The following is a 23,559-nucleotide window of genomic DNA, read 5'->3' on the forward strand; positions in this document are numbered from 1 at the left end:
TTTTAACAGGGCAGACTGTACATGCATCCCATGTTACACCTGACTGTTCCCTGAGGCTCAAAGATTGCATATGATCTGCCTACATACAGCTAGTTCAATGATTTAAATACATATAGTGGGTGCTCACTGTGTACTGAATGCTCATAAATTGACTAGATTTTTTTCAAAAATGATAACGCATAGAGATCCTTTGGTTTGAGAGTAACTGTAATGTTCATTGTCACTGTCACAAGACCAGCCCTATGGTGGTTGATAATTTGTTCAGAATCTTCTTTTTTCCTCACTAGGAATGTTATTGTATAAGCAATAATCAACATCTGTTGACTTATGTCCTAGAAGAAAATAAAATGACTACCTAGCAAATCTCTCGTTGTCTATGGATAAAGTTACTGCATTCAAATCCCATTTTCTTAAGTCAAGAAACCTAGGACAGTGCTTTGTGTGTACTTTTTGGATAAATATTCCTGTCTAAAACAGAACTGAATATGTTAACAGATAAAGAGATTTTAATATTTTTTAAAATAAGAGGAAACAGAAATTTTTCAACTTTTTATTGTCCTTAAAATGTTTGTTCACATTGTTTCACAAGCAGAAGAAAATACAATGACCATTTAGATATAAAATGCATAATCCAAGAACACCTTTCTTTAAACCAGTGGAGCACTGCCACTGGCGATGAGAATGTTGTCGCATGGAATAATCATATATCCTTCTATAATTTAATATGCAACTGAGACATCATGCTAAAAATATCAAGGAAGAAGCCTAAAAAAATGCTGAGATTATAGAAATACTGATGGAATAAATGTATTTAAAGGTGGGTAAACTAAGGGATGAAGGTTAATGTCAACCATGGTCAGCAGCCCAAAACACAGATTCTGCCTTTCCTGACTCTGGGATACTTGACAAGTGATTTCAAACCTCCCTACTCTTCTGGCATGAGCACAATCTGTGTGGCAAGCTATAGTTCCTAGTTCCTACTTGCTTCTTAGCAATGCTCCAGGGCTAAATAAGACAAAATTTATGTGCTATGTGTTAAGCTCCATTGGGGAAAGGCATTGAATAAACTTCAGGATAATTTATGAATCCTGAGCTTGCATTCATCATGTCCAAGTCCTTCTCATAAAAGGAAAAAATGAAAATAGGAGGCAAATGCTATGTGGTTGGTGAAAAGCTCAACAAACTTTGGTCAATGGTGATAAGCCCAAACAATACCACTTTACATACATAAAACCCTTGGCTAATCCAGGACAATTTCACAAAAAACCTAACTCTTTCCAATGCCCAGATAATAGTTCACTGGCAGGACATCTGGTGTATGAATCAGAGAAGTGTGTGATGGCAGTCCTAGTCTGAGATTCAGTACCTAATTTCCTTTTAATTTGCCATAATTATTTTTGTAAAACTTCATGGCTCTCCTCCAGTGGATGTGCTTAGCAAAGATTGCCAAAATCCTGTCTTCTCTTCACAATCACATTCTTAGGCCAGCTTCTCCCTACATTTTTCCTTTCCTTCCAATTGCATTTTACCTTCTTCCCTTTCCCATTTAATCAGTGCCTCCCTCTTTTAATGATCTCTGTTAAAGAGAAGGGACGAGAATGTATTCTGAAAACATAAACCCAAGCATATATTTGGAAATGCAAACCTACTAGTAAGTTGTTCTAGCTACTACTGATGAGTCGGTATTAATGCTTTGGTTTCATTTTGTTTTAATAATGGCCATCCTTTCCACAACTTTCAGTATAACAAGTAAAGTTAATCAGGACAAGGTCACCTCATCATTTAGATGTTGTGAGGGCCCCAAGTGATCACCAACCAGTTTTCCTAAACCAACAAGAAATGGAACAATTCCCATTTTCAAAGTCATAATTCTATGCTTTTATTAAGTACTTTCTCTGATTTGTAAGGATGTGTTTATTTGTAGTTTAAAAAGACAAATCTAGAAGGAAACTGCTTTTATATAAGGCTAAGATACTTCAGCTGATTTTAAATGTCCAAGTACAGGAATAAAACAAGGAGTGACTTATATGTCTAAGACACATCAGAATGATGCCTCCAGAGCAGCGATTTTCAACCACTGTGCTGTAAGAAATTTTAAAACATGCAACACCTGACTATAGTATTTAGTCAGGGGCACTGACCTCTTTTCCCTTAGATTGTCAAATAACAATCAATACAACAAAAGCTGTCCAGTGTGAATGATTCAAAATTATACCTATATTTTTTGTCAGACCAGAAAAAAATGTATTTTTTGGTGTGTCATAGAATTTTAGTAATTAGTTTATGTGTGCCATAGGTTGAAAAAGGTTGAAAATGGCTGCTTCAGAGAAAATCACCCCTAACCTAATAATGCTTGTTTTTAGAATTACAAACTGAGGTCATGTTAAGCCATGGTTAAGAGGAGGAAAAGGCAACTGACCTTCAGAAGTTTATCCATTTGGAGAGGAGGAAGTCAAGGGGAAAACCACTCTCTTCTGACTAACGCAGTATAATTGTTTTCCTCTTGATGGTGCCCCTGCATTTTTTTCCCTTCAGAAGTTCCCATGGTTACAAAGGGCATGACATACATGTATATTAAAAAAAAATCACAAGGGTGCAAAATGGCCTCCTATGGTTACTATGAATTTGTCACTTTGCTTTTGAGGTTTCCTATTGGTGCATTTAATCCAAAGGCACATGTACAATGAATAATGTAAAGGGGAAGGTGGCTATTTTGAGAACCTGGAAATGCAAGGTAACCACTTTAAGGCCATTACTATACTACCCTGTGCATGTCCATACACACACACACACACACTCATAAGACATGGAGGAGTTCACTTGGAAGGATAAACCCCTAAGGACCAGAAACAAGACAGCTCTTCTTACAGACTCTTTAGAAGCCTTGAAGAGTAAAAATTATGTTGCTTTGATCTACGCAGAGAATTGTACTTTTAATCCATAGATTTGAAAATGTCTTCAATTAAAAAAGTTTTTCAAAAGGTTTTTAAAAAGAGGTAACATTCACCAAGCCAAAACAGAAAGGGACTTTGTACCCTCCCAGGTGGAGCATTTGGCCCTCTGCACTAAAATGGAAAGCTATATGTTTCCCAATGAGAACTTGGAAAAGCAAACACTCAATGCCTCCTTGTTTTAGAAACAGGAGAGCGCACATCTAGCAGGTAAGAAGATGGACAGAAATCGGGTTAAGGAAAAGCATCTGGCAGACAGACTAATCACGGAGGTGTGGGCAGACCACATCGAATTCTGGAGATTCCATCTCATAGTGTTCATGCTGTTACATGACTAGGAGTTTTCACTTCTTCTGGAACTTAAGGGTGTAGCCTTTTTTTTTCTTCCCATTTGATGAGCTCCAGTCCTTTCCCAAGCAGGCTTTTGCCAGCTTTGTTCCTGCTAACTTGAAGAGGGCAATCAGCTGCATTAGCTACAAGCTGTGAGGCCATTTTCATCCCAATAGATTCCAAAGCTAAAGCCGAGAACATCATCCAAGAGTGTAGAATGAAGATGCACCATATTTCTAATTTAACTACCTTAGATTTAATAACTGCTGTGCAATGACATGAAATCTAGTGCTGCATTCCACAGAGCAGGAAGAGCGCCCAGGTATACACGTACATGTCCTCATCACTGAGGGTTAAAAGTTTGACAGACTGATTATTTTTCTGGATGCATTCGACTGAGGCCCCTGCAAAGCTGTAGATTAAAGCAGCTATGTGCCACTTGGCTGTGGCTTACACACTAAAATGGACAATTGCAACAATTTGGCAGATAGCGTTTTAACAAAAGTAAAATGTCCTGGGGATTTATTTTTGCTGGTTTGGTTTCCTAAAGTAATATACTTGGTTCACTTCTCATATTCCATTTTTTAAGCCCTCCAACTTTGAAGAAATACTGGTTAGATCGAAGCAAGACTCAAATAATGAAGATGTATTAAAAGTAAAAGCGCTCAGGGAATGCAGGCCCGAAGCAGTGGGCGACGATGCTCAGGGCAGCCTCTACCAGCGCCCCGCTCTCCCTCTGGGAGGGCAGAAACCCGCAGGGCAGCTACCAGAGTCGGCAGGAGTCCTTGCCTCTGTTCATCGTGGAGTTGGATGGACAGTTAAAAGCTTTCTGGAATTCTTCAAAGTTGCTAATTGCACCATTGACCCTGAAAAAGATATGGCAGAGCCCATGTCATTTCATTCTTATCAACAGGTTCTGGATAAAACTGTAGCAGCATATTGCTTGAAGGGATGTTACATTCGCCAATCTCTTTTACAGGGAAGGCAACTGAAGCCTAAAATACATAGTTAAGTAAACTCCCCCAAAAAATTAACAGAGCTGAGACTAGAATCAGTACCTCCTGAATGCCAGGCAAACATTCCTATTAATCTTCCAAATATCTTCAAATTCCTATAAACTGTAGGATTTACAATTCTTAAATATTGTGTATAGGATTGTATATTCCAAACATTTACAAATTCCTCTAAAATGTAGGATTTACCAATACTTAGTTTTCTATTGTGTGTGTGTGTGTGTGTGTGTGTGTGTGTGTGTGTGTGTGTGTGTGACAGAGACAGAGGCAGAGAGAGGGACAGATAGGGACAGACAGGAAGGGAGAGAGATGAGATGCATCCATTCTTCATTGTGGCACCTTAGTTGTTCAGTGATTGCTTTCTCATATGTGCCTTGACAGGGGGGCTACAGCTGACCCAGTGACCCCTTGCTCAAGCTAGTAGCCTTGGGCTCAAGCCAGCTCCCTTGGGCTTCAAGCCAGCAATCTCTGGGCTCAAGCCAGTGATCATGGGGTCATGTATATGATCCCACACTCAAGCCAACAACGCTGTGCTCAAGCTGGAGACCTCGGGGTTTCAAACCTGGGACCTCAGTGTCTCAGGTTTATGCTCTACCCACTGTGCCACCATCTGGCATTGGCTTGAGTGCAGGTTCATCTAGCTTGAGTATGGAATCATTGACAGGACCCCATGCTCACTGCCTTGAGCCCAAGGTCTCTGGCTTGAGCAAGGCATCACTAGCTCAGCCATAGCCCCCAGATCAAGGCACATATGAGAAAGCAATCAGTGAACAACTAAAGTGCCACAACGAAGAACTGATGCTTCCCCTCTCTCTCCTTTCCTGTCTGTCTCTGTCTCTCTCATGCAGGTGCAAAAAGAGAAAAAAAAACTCATTCATTCTACACACTTTCTCTAAGTGTGTAGTTGTTACATTCAAAGGTTCGTGTTTATGTAGAATTTGTTTCATGCAACAATAAACCAATGAATGGTGTGTAGTTGTTACTGATGAGTAATGCTTTAGTGGAGTTACCTTTAAAACCTGGGGTTCTTCACATCCTCGCCAGCACTTATTCTGTGTTGTTTTGTTGATGAGTGCCATTCTGACATGTGTGAGGTTATATCTCATTGTGGTTTTAATTTGCATTTCTCTAATGATTAGTGATGTTGAGCATTTTTTTATATGCCTATTGGCCATCTGTATGTCCTCTTTGGAGAAGTGTCTATTCATCTCTTTTGCCCATTTTTGGATTGGATTGTTTGTCTTCCTGGTGTTGAGATTTACAAGTTCTTTATAAATTTTGGTTATTAACCCCTTATCAGAAAAGGGAACCCTCTTGCACTGCTGGTGGGAATGCAGACTGGTGCAGCCACTGTGGAAAACAGTATGGAGATTCCTTAAAAAACTGAAAATCGAACTGCCTTTTGACCCAGCTATCCCACTTTTAGGAATATACCCCAAGGACACCATAGAACGGCTCCAAAAGGAGAAATGCACCCCCATGTTTATGGCAGCATTGTTCACAATAGCGAAGATCTGAAACAGCCCAAGTATCCGTCAGAGGACGAGTGGATTAAAAAGCTTTGGTACATATATACTATGGAATACTACTCAGCCATAAGAAATGATAACATCGAATCATTTACAATAACATGGATGGACCTTGATAACATTATACGGAGTGAAATAAGTAAATCAGAAAAAAAACTAAGAACTATATGAATCCATACATAGAAGGGACATAAAAATGAGACTCAGAGACATGAACAAAAATGTGATGGCAACAGGGGTGGGGGGTGGGGGGAGGGGGGATGGGGTGAAGAAGGAGAGAGGGGTTGGGGGAGGGGAGGGGCACAAAGAAAACCAGATAGAAGGTGACAGAAGACAATTTAGCTTTGGGGGAGGGGTATACAGCACAATCAAATGTCAAAATAATCTAGAGGTGTTTTCTCTCAACATATGTACCCTGATTTATCAATGTCACTGCATTAAATTTAATAAGTAAATTAAAAAAAAAACCTGGGGTTCTTCCAAGTTCCCCCAACTGCAGTAAAGACTGCGGATTCTTACTCAGCACTCTGATTGTAACTGCCTTTTGAAGTATTTCCATTGTGATTTCTGCTGCACTCAAAATCTATAGTTACTGCAAATATCACTAACAAGTCATCAAAAAACTCCCCCTTCATCTATTTCTAACTCAACTGCATGTTCAAAGGGCTAACTAGAGATCTGGCATTCTTAGTCACTTTTTTCCCTACTGAATTCTTCACCTATGAGCATTTGAATAAATATAATGGCCAATACCCCCACCCCCCAAAAAATCCCCATAACCTCTTGTGTTTTAGCTGAGATGTTTAGGTAGGGATGCATATTTCATGGTGTGATTCACCCTGCACAAATGTTGAAGATAGAATTTAGCTGATAACTAGTAAGTATGCTGTATCAATCATCACCTAAAATTCAACATTATAGGCAACTAGTTAGTAAAAGGAAATTCGAGTCTAAGAATTTATCTGTTACGTAATTGATCTACTGCGTGGTTTCATCTGCACCATTTGTCAGTGAGAGCACATTTTAGTCCATTAGAAACTGTCAGAATTCTTGACAGTAAGGCCAGTGGAGGAGAATTTCTAAAACAGTGATTAGATTTTATGCTATTGGGTAATTTATAGTCAATTTCTGAAGCATTTCTAAGGCACAGTTTTAGGAATAAGATTTTAAAATACAGGATAAATTTTAAATGACTTTTCTGTAATATGCTAATGGATTTATTTAAACATTAAATATAAGAACATCCAGATAGAATATGTTCTAAGCAAAAAAGGAATAAATATAACTTACTATGTTTTCCTGAGTTGCCCGTTATGATTCTCTGTCCCCTAATATAAAATTTTTTCCTCAACCAATGCTAGAAATCCAGCACAGGGTAAGTAATAGTAACCTTACTTAACACTAATATTAAGTAATATAATAATAAAGTTAATATTAAAGGGTAATATTAACCTTAATTTTATTTTTACCTAATATTTTATACATTCTGACAATTAAATAAGATTGTTATTCTAATCTTTTTTTCCTTCATATATAAGCCATTGTTTCACAATAAGATTCAAACTAAAAGCCAAAATGTAAAAGTTTTCACTCTAGATATGAATTATAATAGCTAAATCTGACCATACACCCTCCTTTGTGTTCAGAGCTACTCAGAAAGTGGGCGCTCCCTTCTGTTTGTTGGCTGCATGAAAGAACAAGAAGGATTAAATAGGATGTTCTTTAACACAAAGAGTACAGAGCTCTGAGTGTTTTAAGGTGCATCCTTAAAGGGCATAAGATTGCATTCTTGTCTAAGAAAGCAGACATTTTTAGCCCATCCAAGAAAAGGAGGTGGTAGGCTAAAGTGAACAGTCCAGTTTACTAAGCACCCATGGTGCTCATGGGAACACCATGCACTGCTGTCTTTCAAAAAAGTTAGGAATTAATACTAACACTATAATTTGGACTCTAAATTACCTTTGGAGTCTTGTACAACACCATGGGTCTCTTGATACAGCACTATACTAGAGGCACATGCAAATGCCCACTACAGAAGGAGAAAATGCTGACTAAGCCAGCTTCCCACTAATGAAAGAAGAGATGCTAAGTTTCTGGTGGACCAGTTGTTTTGTGGGGGTTTTGGTGTGTTTTTTTTGTTTGTTTGTTTGTTTGCAAAATGGAGACATCACTATTCACAATACAGATCTCCCATTCGGTAAAGCGCCAGGATGGTTGCATAGCAGAGGAGGAGGGGAGATGCCCAGTGAAGAACCAGTGCAACCTATCTACCCTTTTACCTAAATTCAGGAGGGCTGTGAGCACCAATCTGGACTTGTTCTCGGGCAGCTTCTGGTCTGTAGGAGTTGCACCTTACCTGGAAGAGAAAAGCATCCTAATAATTACGTTTCCATTCCAATTACAGTGGTACCTTGAGATACAAGCAAACCAACATACAAATTTTTTAAGATACAAGCTGTGACTCGGTCCGTATTTTTGTTCAAGCTCCAAGCAAAATTCCGAGATACAAGTCGTGATTCGGGAAGCTGCCTCTAGTTGGCACGTTGGCACATGGGTCCAGTATCGGCAGTTTGATATACAGGTTAACTGACTTATGAACTCGGTTACAGACGAATTTAATTCATATCTCAAGGTACCACTGTATACATCTTCTCTTGCTTTAACTGCTGCAAATTATACTGAATAGTAATTTTAGAGTCTATGGATGACAGTCCTAGTAGATCAGATAAAACCTTCATCACTAGTAACATCTAGTATTCTAATCTGCAGCATACAAGGTTTTATCACTGTAAATAATTACACAATTTGAGACAATTAGGAAGGTTTCCAGACAAATGCTACAAATCAAGAGAATAGTATACATGCCCAGAAATCAACCAACGTATTCAATTAATATAATGGTTGGAATAGCCCTTATCAAATGCAACCATATCATTTGAATTTGTAAAATGAACCAACCACCATTGTCGAATATGGTCATGAGGAGTTATGATGTTGCACTCTGGGTACCTTGCTTGCTTCACCCTAGTCCAGCTTTGGCTAGGAGGCCACTTCCCCTGCTCCTTCAAGGTAAGGCACAGCCACGTGACTTTCTCTGACCAGTGAAGTGTTGGAAGAAATGATACATGTCCCTTTCTGGAAAAGCTTTAAAGAACTGGCAGAAGTTTTAAGAGCCTTCAGAACAACTTAAGATGCTACATGAAGGGCCAGTGCCCATTTCCTCGTATTTCTTTTCTATTCCTGCAGCGGCATGGATGCACTTGTTAAGATAAAGACTCTAAAACCTAGGTCCCTGAGTAATAACTCCAAGCAGAGACCCAGTGCTGACACACGCTGGACACAGAGCATGAACAAGAAATCAACGCCCCTTGTTTTCTTTGTCCTTGCACCATAACCTACTTCACCCTGACTTGATGTCTGTCTTGAAATATGAGGTTGCCTTCATATCTGAAAAGGACTAAGACACATGAATAGGATGGTGGGGGCAATTCAAAGTGGAGGAGAAAATGGAAGTAAAGGCATATTTGAGAGGAAAAAGTAAACAAGACATTCAGCTTGGCTGTACAGAGGTGCATAATGAGCAGCAATGGGAGACCAGGGGAGTTGGGGCCAGATTCCGGAAGTCCTGAGCAACAGCCTCAAGTGCTTAAACTATATTTAAACACTGTTATGAGTTAGAAAATGACAAAGTCATATTTTAGAAAGATTTATCTGGCAGGGACATAGAGCAGTAAAAGGAAATGAGAGAGTATCAGAAGATTATTGATGGGGCTCAGGAAGGTCCCAGATGAATGTCCACTAAGTAAGTAGATGGGAATGGAGACAAGGAGAAAGGTAAGAGCTAAGGGGAAATCAGGCAGGTCACAGAAACTACAGGCACATGGGAAGCAGGAAAGGCGAGCTGATGCTACCAATTTTCCTTGAAATTAACCATCAGTCACTGACGTTCGGAATTTAACTTCAAAGATGTTTTTGTAATATGATTCATCATTTCCTCCAAAGCTAGCTACTATGAAGTTGTTGCTAATACTCGATTTTACTTTGGCTTTTTTCTTATGTCTTTTTTTTTCTTCTTATATTATTACATTATTGTATAGTATTGTCTTTGCTTCACATATCATTCAAAATATTGCTGAGAAGACATCATGGTTGTTGCTATATGAACTAGGACGTAACTAAGCTGCCCCATAAGTAAGTAAGGACCTGAGTAAGAACCAATGGACCTTGCACTCTGTCCTCTAGAGCAGGGTCAGCACACTCTCTCTGTAGAAGGTGAGACAGTGGATTGTTTAGGCTTTGCACACCATAAGGTCTCTGTTTCCGTTACTCACTTCAGCCGTTGTAGTACACAAGCAGCCACAGACAACACGCAACAGAAAGCGCACGGCTGTTTTCCAGTAAATCAGCACTTTAAAAAGACACAGCTGGCCTGATTTGGTCCACAGGTCCTAGTGTGCCAAACCCTGCTCTAAAAAGTTCTGACTATGTGTGTGTGCTTATTTTAGATATATGATCCAGTACTGACCCAAAAGAAAGTCTCCTGAACTGTGTTAGTCTTGTAATTTACAAGCAATTGATCTAAAAATGTCAAGTGTCCTCAATATACCCAAGCACCGTTGCCACGTGCTATGAACATCCAGAAAAAATGTAAGGATCTAGGAGGCTGGCTATGGAGATAAAACTAAGTCTTCAACATTTTTAGAACAGTTAAGTACCCAAGGGCATGGTAAGGAAGGTTAGTACAGAGGAACTGAAGGTTTATAAAAATGAGAACTGGAGTCCTTTGGAAAGTTTGTGGTTTATGTGGAGGAAATGGAACTTGACAAGGATCCTGGAGGAGAAAGATGGGACTGAATAATCTGAGGGGAAGAGTAGACAGGGGCTCACATTCTAGAAGGAAAATCGAAAGCAAAGCCACAGAGATAGTAATAGGCATGGCATCATGGGGTGGACGTGAGGCCACCTGCCTAGCAAAACGCAAGTCTGGCGCAGCTGTGGGAATTCAGAGCTGGTTGGGTAGGGCAGGGGAAGACGGAGAGCTTTTTAATGAAGCTAACTAGGCATTTGGTCTCCATGTGGTAGGCACCGGGAGCCATGCCATTCTTCGGCTGGTCGGTAGTGAAATAAAAGTGGTATTTCAGCAGTGTGAGACAGACAGTGGTGGAAAGATGCCAAAGGCAGGAAAATGTACCATGCATGGTGGAATAACCCAGAATAGGAGAGACCAAGGCCTAGCCTACAGGGAGTGAAAGAGGGTAGTGGGGAGAACGGGGCCTGAGGCTGAAGAGCGCTTACGAGAATGAAACATCTAGCTTTTGGAACACATGTCATAAAAACAAGGATAGATCAATCAAGTAAGATCTGAGAATCCAGGTCTTCTAAGCAGAAAGCCCCAAAGACGGGGGTGGGAGGGTGGGGGTGTTAAGAGAAATGGGAAAACTAAACCAAAAAGTCATTTTGTTCATGACTCCAGTTTTGTTGATGTTAGGTTGGAAATGATCCTTTATTTAAGGCTGTCATATCAGTTTTAAGAAATAAGACCCCAGATAGGTGAAAATCATTGAACCAGAGTTAACCAAAGATGACATGGGAGTGCCCATACTTACTGAGAGAGAATACAAAGACTTGGAGAGAATACAAACACTTGTCTAGTTTTGAGCATATAGATACACATTTACCCACTTGAGGCCACAACCCATCCAGACTTCGTTGAAAATGAGGCCTACACATTTGTGACATAAACCAGTGCTATAGTTAATAACAAAGAACTGGCACTTGCTTCATTAGGCAGAGACTCAAACCCCGAATTATGCCCTATTTAGCACATGTCTTCTTTTTATTTCTTCTCAGAGAGCCCGTTAAACTCACAAAAGAGTTACGTGATTCTCCTTGCATTTATTGGGGTTTTTTCAGCTCTGATAGTCGTCACATATTCATTTGACAGTTGGAAATACAGCCTGAGAATCCCCCATAGGTTGAGAGTGGTGGAATAAAGTCAGCAAATAAGACAAAGGAGAAGAAATGCAGGAAAGAGCAGGGCTATGAAAGTCAATGAATGAGTCACTAGAAATGGTGGTAAATATATATAATAGTATCAAATAGTAACATTAAGAAGTCAGGCTAGCCCTGGCTGGTTGGCTCAGCGGTAGAGCGTCGGCCTGGCATGCGGGGGACCCGGGTTGATTCCCGGCCAGGGCACATAGGAGAAGCGCCCATTTGCTTCTCCACACCCCCACTCCTTCCTCTCTGTCTCTCTCTTCCCCTCCTGCAGCCAAGGCTCCATTGGAGCAAAGATGGCCCGGGCGCTGGGGATGGCTCCTTGGCCTCTGCCCCAGGTGCTAGAGTGGCTCTGGTCGCAGCAGAGCGACACCCCGGAGGGGCAGAGCATTGCCCCCTGGTGGGCAGAGCGTAGTCCCTGGTGGGCGTGCCAGGTGGATCCCGGTCGGGCGCATGCGGGAGTCTGTCTGACTGTCTCTCCCCGTTTCCAGCTTCAGAAAAATACAAAAAAAAAAAAAGAAGTCAGAAATTACAGAAATATCAAGTGGTTAGCAGAAGGCTAGTACCCCCCCCCCGATAAAAAATGCCAACAGACTTTGAGTCAACCAATTAACTATGTCTCACAGCTGGGAGACTGGATGAAAAAGGTGAAGGGATTACAAAGTGCAAACTAGGAGTCACAGAATAGGCACAGCAATGTCCAGTACAGTCAAGTCAATAATAAGCACAATACAGTCAATGATATTGTAATAACTCTGTACAGTGCCAACTGGGTACTGAAATACCAGAGGGAACACTGTGTGAAGTACATGATTGTCTAACCACAGTGCTGTATGTACACCTCAAACCAATACAAAATAATACTAAATGTAAAAACAATGCTTCCAATTAAAATATAGTAGGCTAAAAATTTATACCCTAATAGAATATTAAGAAAAAGGAATTTATCCTGCAAATAAGCAGCAAAATAAAATTTTAGCTAATATTAAAGTTATGCTATTCATCTTTTGTTCCAAACCTTTGATCAAGGAAGCAAGCCAAAGTCCCACATTTCATCTTTGATGCCCTGTCCTTGGTCTACTCACGTGAGCATAGCTGAGGAAGAAGAGCTGGTTGTTGGTGAACGTGATACCAGGTAGAAGAGGCTCCTCCACTCCCTGCCTCTTGTCACTGATCCACTTCCTGTAAGCCTGGTGAGAGAAGAGGAAGAAATGAGCCTCCGCCATGATGGCTTTTCCCTTCCCCATTCAGTGCAGCAATATTACCCAAACCCTACACTATGAGCAAAATGCAGCCTGTCAAGGTTTCCTTTAAGAAAACAAATCTGGAAATGCAAGTCAATGTCATACTGCCAAACAGTGAGGCAGGTTCACCTGCAAAAAGGCCTTACATTCAACAAATACCAAAGCAGTAGGGCCAAAGTGCTCACATGTTAAATAACTACCCCTTTCCACAAAGAAATACATTATTTTTCTTCCTACCAGGGAACAAACATATCTAACACAATGACAAGGCCTATGGAAATAAATTTTGAGGTCAATATACTGCCAAATTTTTATTTTGCCAACTAAGAGGGAAAACAATCACCTTCAATCACTATCATCTTATAAAATAAAATATATTTTAACTAGAATCAAAGATGGATATAATCTCGGAATAACAGTCTGGTCGTTCTATTGAATGCATTTAGTTTTGTGAAAATTTTTCCATGTCATCCTTATGTTTCTCGTTTACCCACAAACCAGTAGATGATGAAAATATTATTATAGACTCTTACCTGGGTCACTATATGAGAATCACTAGCCTCTGGTCATAATATAGAAGTTTGGTATTTTAAAAGAAAATCATAAGGAATGAAAACTCATATGAACCTAGCCCCGAGGAGATTTCTGTAGCGTGCTTTGATATTATAATGTATCTTCTGAAAACTATCCTTTAAATACATGATTTTTAATAACAAATATTTTTTAGGACGTGGCTTTATACCACAAAAAGACAAAAGAAAGACATGTAGCTCTTTTCATATAATGGAGTATAATAAAGTCAATGGGGAAATGTAATTTTGCTTCCAGAAATTCACAGAATGTACAGACATCTAACTCAAGAACATGTTTATAGTGTAAACTGACATGTACCCACATGGTGTTTTAGAGCTTAATTTTTAAAATAACAGCAATGTTGCAGGCCGTACCCTAAAAGCTTCCCGCAGACCTCCATTATCGGCAATATTTTCTCCCAGTGTCCTCTTTCCCTTCACCTATAAAAACAAAATAAAATAAAACAATGCAAAACAAAAAGAATGTTTACAGTTAACTATTATTCAGCAAGAGGCATAAATATGCTGGCAACAAAAAAAGTACCACATTTTAAAGAGAAAATTACATTCAATAAATCAAAAATAGTCATAATATATTGTGAGATAGGAAACTAACACCAGCAAGGTGTTCCTGAATATAATAATTTCTATTTTCTTATGCAACACATTTCTTTCTCACCCACCTCTTTATTCTCACTCATTTAACCAGCTCCAATAAAAGATTAAAAATATTCTCAGTGACTCTACTTTATGGAGGAAAAATACAAATATCAATACACATATTACTTTCTCTGATTACTCACATAATGTGAGTACTCTTTTCAATATGATTGTGTTTCCAACAATTTACCATCACATAGGAACAAGCATTTAAGACCATCAACATTTCACCTCCAGCAATTTCCATGAAAAATTAAAAGGAAGGTAGTTCTCATGGGGAACAAAAATCCAATGGAAACAGCACAGATCACAGTTCGAGGTTTACAATATGTATTATAGCCAGCCAAGCATGGTGAAGAAATTCTTCCAAACATCTGAAGATGGTTCCTTAACCCCTAAACCAATACATCCTACAAGTCAAAATCCAACCTGCAGTTGTGTTTGTACAGGTTACAAGGTAAGACTGGAGTACACATTTTCCAATCATGGGTGGCAATTTAAAAAGAAAAAGCAAAATATTTTGTGGCATGTGAAAATTCTATGAAGTTCAAATTTGAGTGTCCATAATTCCAGTTCTGTTGGAACACAGCCACGCCTATTTGTGTACATATTGTCTGTAGCAGTTCTATCACTGCTGCGGCAGGTTTAAGCAGCTGCAACAGGAACCTTACAGCCCACAGAGCCTAAATTATTTACCATCTGGCCCTTTACAAAAAAAAGTTCGCTGATCCCTGCACAGGAGGCAGAATAATGCCCCCTGCCAAAAGATGTCTATGTCCTAACCCTGGAATCTATGAAAATGTTACCTGATGAGGCAAAGGGACTTAAAATATCATTAAGGTAAGGAACCTTCAATTAAATTAAAAATCCAACTCCCATGCTTGTATATAATAATTGCCAGGGAACATGGATTTCCTTCATCCCAGAAAACTGCACTTTTATTGTTTTCATTTTTTTGTGTGTTTGTTTTTCTCGTCCTTTCAGCCACAAAGTCTTTGGCTCTGTTTTCCCAGGGATGATGCACAAAGTATCAGGAATATTACCTACAATTCATCCAGCACTCACTGTCCACATGGGCACGGGGCTAGTGCTTTATATTCTTTCAGTCATTTAATTCTTACAGCAAACGAGCATGTTCAGAAATAGTTACTGAGTTCACGGATACACTCTGAGACTCAGGGATGTTAAGTAACTCTCCTAAGTTCAACAAACATAACTGGTTGAGCCAAGATTCAGATCTATGTCTGACTCCAGAACCCTGCCCCAATACTTTTCTTGAAGCAACATACACTGCTCACAAAAATTATGGGATATTTAATCACTTCATATTCATTTTGAAATTTCCCCTAATTTATGTGAGCAGTATATATTCCAAATACATTTTTACAATGTGGTCACCCCTGAACTGAGTACAGATACACAGAAGCACCAATTTTAGGACTTCTCAGGACAGCTGTGGATATTTTAAAAATGGGCAGAGGAAAGGCTTTTCCAGGACACTGATGAAGGAGCTAGAGACACTATCCAAGGACATGGTTCTAGTGTCACTGCCTGGATAAGAACCAGTCTCCCTTGTACTGAATATGATTTTAAAATCAGGAGAACCAAGTCAGTGTCTATAAATAACATTCCCTTTCAAAATGCATGGATTTTTACCTAAATTCTTCTGGAATGGTAAAAAAAAAAAAAACCACAAAAAAAAAACAACACTCAAAGTAAAATAGATTTGAGGCACAGCAAGGATTTGGGTGCTTTCCCAGCCCCGGTAGGATATCAGGATGGTGTACATGCTTGGCTAAGGGACCAAGTGGCTCTGGGGAACCCTTGTGAAGATATGCTGATCTACTCCAATTCTGTGTGATCCCTTTCTCTTATATGCTGTGGCCCTGGATAGGTGAAATAGGAGCATACATTATGTGCACATGTGGTTTGAAGAAGGTCTTCCTACAGAGCCATAACTTACGAACAAGTCTTCATTATTGGTCTCCTCCCGTTAAACACAATGAGGAAATCCCTGTCTCATAATTATGAAAGCAGGAACAGGAAGGAAAATGGAAAACTACAAGAAGAAACTTATACTAGGGAAAGGGCATGAAAACTAACCTAATCAGACCAGCAAAGTAAAAGGCAAATGAAATGAAAACAATGTACAAGAAATAAAACATACAAAGAAAATTATAATAATCATATTTGAAAACCTAAAACAGGAGCCAAACAGATAGAAAAGCATACCATGTTCTTCTTTTTAAATGGAATTTATTGTAGTGACACTGATTAACATAATTATACAGGTTTCCAGTGCCTAATTCTACAACACAACTCTGTGCACCATACTGTGTGTTACCCGTCCAAGTCAGGTCCTCGTCCATCACCATTTATCCCCCCATATCCTCTGCTACCTCCCCATTCCAGCGATCACCACACTGTGTCTGTGCCTGTGAGGCTTCCTCTTTTTGTCCTTATACGTTCTATCCCTCCACCTCCCGCGCCCATGTTCTTGAACAAGTTTATATCATAAAAATGTCCATTCCATACATTTAATGTGATTTAACTTAGAATCCAATGGAATTTTCTTTGGGGGGAGGGAGACAATGGGTAAAATGATTTCAGAGCATATACAGAAGTATATTTGCCTTGACTGACCAACAACATAAAAGAGCAATGACAGAGAGCTTGTATTGACAGATACCATGACAACACATACAGCCACAGCAATAAGGCTTCAGTATAAAAACCAACGAACAGATCAGAACAGAAAACAGAATCCAGAAAGCTATCTCAGTATATATGAGATTCTCCTATTTGACTGAGATTGTAGTAACTGACCAACATTCAGCTCAGTGAGAGAAAAAGAGTCTTTTAATCAATGATGCTAGATCAACTGGCTATCCTTTTAGGAAGAAAATAAAAGTAAACTCTCATATTAAACTCCACATAAAAATAAGTTTCATATGCACGAAGATTTAAATGTAAAATAACAAAACAACAAAAACCTTCCCAGAAAAACTAGGAGACTATATATTCAACACAGAATGAAAATGCAGAAACTATTTTTTAAGAGATATAGGTATCTTTGACTACATATAAATGCTTAATTTTTTTATGTCAAAAAGTCCAATGGATGAGTAACATATGGGGGGATACTATAATGTAAATGATAGACAAAATTTTAACATTTAGAAATTTGTAAACTCTCATAAATTGACAAAATAACTCAACAGGTAAAGCTCTTTCATACATCACTGGTAGGAATACAGACTATTGTAACATGTTGGTAACAGCAGGAACTATCTGTTCTATATGGAAAAAGAATATGTGCCTAATATGTAAAAGTATTTATTGTGGAGAAGTAACTGGAGACAAAGTGCAACCCCTCAACAAGAAGTTAGTTGAATATGTTACAGTACATTCACATTGTGGCAGCCACTGAAAACAATTCACTAAGGGGGTATGTATGTGTGTCTTTATGAGCATGAGAAAAAGTGTATCAGGGCCATTAAGATGGATTACAGGTAGAGAAGGTAAGAGTGATGATAAGGAAAGGCAAAGGAAGTAGCAGTCAAGACAAAAAAAAGAAAGGAATAAAATTTCCTAGCACAAACAGCATGTATAAAATTTCATTAATGTCTTTCTGGAAATTTATATGTGTATATATAATAGAAAATAAACATTTTAAAAGTATATTTCTTTTGTTTAAAATTCTATAACTAAGAATTCTTGACCAATTCAGTAATTTGTTCAAATTAATGAGGTTTTATTTTAATGAATTAAACCTAAGCAATAGTTTGGAAGGAAATGTTTTTAAATGAAACAGAGTCTAGTTTCTAAAAATTTCATTGTTCATTGCTAAAGCATTTTCTGCATTAATATGTATCTAGGAAAACAAACTAATGTTTAGGCCTCTGAATCTCACACTTTAGCTTGTATCAGAAACACTGGAAGGCCTGTGAAAAAAAAAGACTACCAGGCCCCACCCCATGAGATTCTGGGTCAATAAGTCTGGAATAAAAAACTCAAGAATTTGTATTTCTAATAACCCAACTTTACACATCAAGGAATAGTAAAAGAAAAAAAATTAAGCACTAGGTTAGTAGAAGGAGAGAAATAAATTATCAGAGTAGAAATAGAGGCTATAAAGACAATAGAAAAGATAAAAGAGCTGATTCTTTGAAAAGAAAAATTGACAAATTTTTATTTAAGCTCAGCAAGAAAAAAGAGAACTCAAATAAATCAAATCAAAAATGAAAGAGATGTTACAACTGACACCACAGAGACAAAGAGGATCATAAGAGACAACTATGAACAATTGTACGTCAACAAATTGGACAACCTAGAAGAAAAGGATAAATTCTTAGTAACATACAACCTACAAAGGCTGAATCATTATGAAATAGGAAATTTAAAGAAACTGATTACTGGCAAGGACATTGAATTAGTGATCAAAAACCTCACAACAAAGAGAAGTCCAGAACAAGACAGCTTCACTGAATTCTACCAAATAATCAAGAAGAATTAATACCACTCCTTCTCTAACTCTTCAAAAAAGAAAAAGAAGAAGAGAAAGGAACTCTTGCAAACACATTTTATGAGGCAGTATTACCCTGCTACCAAAACCAGACAAGGATGCCACAAAAAAAAAAGAAAAAAAAAAAAAAAAGGAAATTATAGGCCAATATCCCTGATGAACGTAGATCCAAAAATTCTTAACAAAATGTTAGCAAACCAAATTCACAACACATTAAAAGGCTCAGATAGCATGATTAAGTAGAATTTATTCCAGGGATACAGCATGGCTCAACATCCACAAATCAGCCAATGTGACACATCACATTGACAAAATGAAGGATAAAGTAATATCATCAGTCCTGGCCAGTTGGCTCAGTGGTAGAGCATCAGTCCAGCATGTGGAAGTCTCAAGTTCAATTCCTGGTCAGGGCACATAGAAGAAACGAATATCTGCTTCTCCACCCCTCCTTCTCCTCCTTCTCTCTCTCTCTCTCTCTCTTCTCCTCCCACAGCCATGGTTTGATTGATTCAAGCGCATTGGCCCTGGGTGCTGAGGATAGCTCTGTGGACCCTCCACCTCAGGTGCTAAAAATAGCTCAGTTGCGAGCACGGCCCCAGATGGGCAGAGCATTGGCCCTAGACAGATGTTGCCGGGTGGGTACCAGTCAGGCACATGCGGGAGTCTATCTCCCCTCTTCTCACTTGGAAAAAAAGAATAAGTAAATAAATATATAAATATCATCATCTAAATAGATGCAAAAAAAAATCTGACAAAATTCAATATCAATTTATAACAAAAAAAACTCTCAACAAAGTTGGTATAGAGGGAATGTACTGCAACATAATAAAGGCCATATATAATAAGTCCATAGCTAACATACTATTCAGTGGTGAAAAGATGAAAGCTTTTTCTCTAAATCAAGAACAAGACAAGGATGTCCATGCTCACCACTTATATTCAACATAGTACTGGAAATCCTAGGTTGGGCAATTAGGCAAGAAAAATAAATACAAGACGTCTAAATTGCAAATGAAGAATTAAAACAGTCACTATTTGCAGATAACATAATATTATAGAAACCCCTAAAGACTCCATTAAACAAGCAGAACTAGTCATCAAATTCAGTCACGTCACAGGATAAAAAATACACAAAAATCTGTTGTGTTTAAGTTTATACTAATAATGAACTATCAGAAAAAGGAATTATGACAATGATCCCATTTATAACTGCATCAAACACAATAAAAAATCTAAGGATAAATGTAAACAGGGAGGTGAAAGACCTATATATTGAAAACTTCAAAATATTAATGAGATAAATTGAAGAAGACACAAATTAATGGTTATTCTAGGGTCATGAATTAGAAGAACACTGTTAAAATGTCCATAGTATTGAAAGCAAAATACAGATTCAATGCAATCCTTATCAAATTCCAATGGTACTTACAGAAATAGAACATACAACCATAAAATTTGTATGGAACCACAAAGGACCACAAACAGCCAAAGCAATCTTGAGAACAAAAACAAAGTTGGAGGCATCATGCTCCCTGATTTCAAACTATATTACAAAGCTCTAGTAACTAAAGCAGTATTTCAATGTAACAGAATAAAAAGCCCAGAAATAAACCTGGGGATATATGGTCAAATAATTTATGGCAAAGGAGCCAAGAATATACAATGGTGAAAGTATAGTCTCTTCAAATAGTTGGGGAAAATTGGACAACCACATGCAAAAGAATGAAACTGTACCACCAAATTACACTATAAACAACAATTACCTCAAAATGGATTAAAGACTTTAACATAAGACCTCAAAAGAAAAAACTCCTAGAAGAAAACAGGCAGTAAGCCCCTTGACATAGGTCTTGGCAATGATTTTTTTTTTAATCTGACACCAAAAGGAACAAAAGCGAAATGAACAAGTAGGACTACATCAAACTAAAATGCTTCCACACAGTAAAGGAAACCATCGACAAAATGAAAAGACAACCCACTAAATGGGAGAGAATAGTTGTAAATTATACAGCAGATGCAGGGTAATATCCAAACTATGCCAAGAACTTATACCATTCAATAGCAAAATACAATTTGATTAAAAAATGTGGGGGGGGGCGAGGGAGATGTTGGGAATACGGGGGAGGAGAGATGCATTCGGGGCGACACTAGAATCTATGTAAACACAATAAATTAAAATCAATAAAAAATGGGCAGAGGATCTGAATAGACATATTTCCAAAGAAGACATACAGATGGCCAATAGGTTTATGAAAAGATGCTGAATATCATTAATCAGGAGGGAAATTCAAATCAGAACCACAATGAGATCTCATTTCACACCTGTTAGAATGGCTATTATTTAAAAAGACAAGCATTTCATAAAATGCATTTTTGGAATCTAAAAAAAAAAGACAAGAACTAAACAAGTGCTGACAAGGGCGTACAGAAAAGGGAACCCTTTTGCACTTTTGGTAGGAAGGTAAAATGGTGCACCCACTATGGAAACTGCATGATGTTTCCCCCAAAAAATTAAAAATAGAACTACAACATGGATCCAACAATTCTACCTCTGGGAACATATCTGAAGAAAATGAAAACACTAATTTAAAAAGATATCTGCACCCCCATGTTCACTGCAGTATTGTTTACAATAGCAAACATATGGAAACAACCTAAGGGTCCTTTTATGATGGATGAAGGATAAGTAAGATGTGACACACACACATGCACACATGCACAGTGGAATACTAATCAGCAATAAAAAGAATAAAATCTTGACATTTATGACAACATGAATGGACCTAGAGCATATTATGCTAACTGCAATAAGTCAAAGAAAGATAAATACCACATGAATCTAAAAACAAAACAAAACAAAAAAGAAACAATTCACAGATAAAGGGAACAGATTGGTGGTTGCCAAAGGCGGAGAGTGGGGGTTAGTGGAACTGAAAGAACTGGTTTTTGTATTGCGTTAGTTAAACTGAATTAAAAGTTTTAAGAGAAAATAAACAGGGTTACTGATTCTCTTAGCGGAAGCTCCCTAGATGCTCCTGCTATTCTACCAGTTCAAAGAACAGTTTGTGTGGGCTCTTGATGACTGTGACTATTGTCTAGAGTGGGAGCACACCTTGGATGCTTGCATGGAAATATCTGAGCAATAAATGGGTAAAATTTATTCATCCAGTCATTACAGGAGGTGGATATGGTTTCTATAAGGCTGCTGCTCTACATTTCAGTATTTAAAAAAAAAAAAAAAAAAAAAAGCTATGGATGATTAGATGTCTTGTTTAGGACCAAAAGATAAAATTTGTCCCTTGCCACCCTGTGGTACTGGATTATTATAAAATAAATGTATACCTCTTTTAATTAATACCTAAAATCCCTTGGACTACTATAGAGTTGGACCTCAACCACTCCCCAAAGCACAGCACGTCTTGACACAATCTTCCTCTCCAAATGTAAGTCAACTGGGGGAAAATATTTGCATTCCTAACTTCCTAACAAGTTCCCAGGGGAGACTGAAGCTGATGGCCAGGAACCACACTTTGAGAGCCAATGGTCTAAAGCAAGCTAATGTCCACATGAGAAAAAGTGACCCACAAGGTGCCCCTTCACCTCGGTTATACTTACATTTAAGCCAGCTTTCTTCCAGTAATAGTTGCTGTACTGGCTAACCATGCACTTTGTTTTTTCTTTAAACTTTTCCTCTGAGTCAACAGACCACCAAGGATCCAGGTTTCCATTTTTATCATATTTTCTACCTAGGAAAAAAGGAAAGTTAAAAGATATTTGTGGGCCCTGGCCGGTTGGCTCAGTGGTAGAGCGTCGGCCTGGCGTGCAGAAGTCCCAGGTTCGATTCCCAGCCAGGGCACACAGGAGAAGTGCCCATCTGCTTCTCCACCCCTCCCCCTCTCCTTCCTCTCTGTCTTTCTCTTCCCCTCCCGCAGCCGAGGCTCCACTGGAGCAAAGATGGCCCGGGCGCTGGGGATGGCTCCTCAGCCTCTGCCCCAGGCGCTGGAGTGGCTCTGGTCGCAACAGAGTGATGCCCTGGAGGGGCAGAGCATCGCCCCCTGGTGGGCAGAGCATCGCCCCCTGGTGGGCGTGCCGGGTGGATCCCGGTCGGGCGCATGCAGGAGTCTGTCTGACTGTCTCTCCCCTTTTCCGGCTTCAGAAAAATACAGAAAAAAAAAAAAGATATTTGTGTTATTTATAGAAACTACCTTCTACATCTTCCCTACCTCTCCCTCCAACAAGCCTTGAAAAACCCGTCCCAGTACCAGGGACTACTCCTGGGAGCAGCTCCTGCCTTCTACCCACTGTCTCAGTTAACTGTGCAGAGAGGGAAAGCAGAAACAGGTTTCAGGATGTTCCTTCTAAGCATCAAAGAATATTTTAACAAGAAGATTCATCGGCTTATGGCACACACCATTTTCATCCAATCTTGGATTCTTTGTTTTCACCTGATTTGACCCAAAATGTTCACTGGAATAAAATAGCTTCACTCAGAAAGCCCATGGAGGGAGTCAGAGCTCCACTACCAGCAAAACTCCAAATCAGGGGTCCCCAAACTTTTTACACAAGGGGCCAGTTCACTGTCCCTCAGACCATTGGAGGGCTGCCACATACAGTGCTCCTCTCACTGACCACCAATGAAAGAGGTGCCCCATCTAGAAGTGCAGCAGGGGCCGGATAAATGGCCTCAGGGGGCCGCATGCGGCCTGCGGGGGCTGTAGTTTGGGGACGCCTGCTCCAA

At 39.0% G+C, this 23,559-nt stretch overlaps 1 protein-coding gene across 1 annotated transcript in view; it reads right to left on the bottom strand.

Annotated features, from left to right (window-relative positions):
* Window positions 1-566: 566 nt before the first annotated feature.
* The window catches only part of PHEX (phosphate regulating endopeptidase X-linked), a 226,607-nt gene continuing 203,614 nt past the window's right edge, over window positions 567-23,559 (bottom strand). Inside the window, exons 18-22 of the mRNA XM_066249884.1 lie at window positions 22,437-22,567; window positions 14,012-14,077; window positions 12,906-13,010; window positions 8,103-8,179; window positions 567-4,147 (exon numbers count right to left, since the gene is read on the bottom strand). Coding sequence (XP_066105981.1) covers window positions 4,045-4,147; window positions 8,103-8,179; window positions 12,906-13,010; window positions 14,012-14,077; window positions 22,437-22,567 — 482 coding nt within the window. The 3' untranslated portion in view covers window positions 567-4,044. The remainder of the gene's footprint in view (window positions 4,148-8,102; window positions 8,180-12,905; window positions 13,011-14,011; window positions 14,078-22,436; window positions 22,568-23,559) is intronic.

Source organism: Saccopteryx bilineata, chromosome X (genome assembly GCF_036850765.1).
Source record: "Saccopteryx bilineata isolate mSacBil1 chromosome X, mSacBil1_pri_phased_curated, whole genome shotgun sequence".
Classification (NCBI taxonomy): domain Eukaryota; kingdom Metazoa; phylum Chordata; class Mammalia; order Chiroptera; family Emballonuridae; genus Saccopteryx; species Saccopteryx bilineata.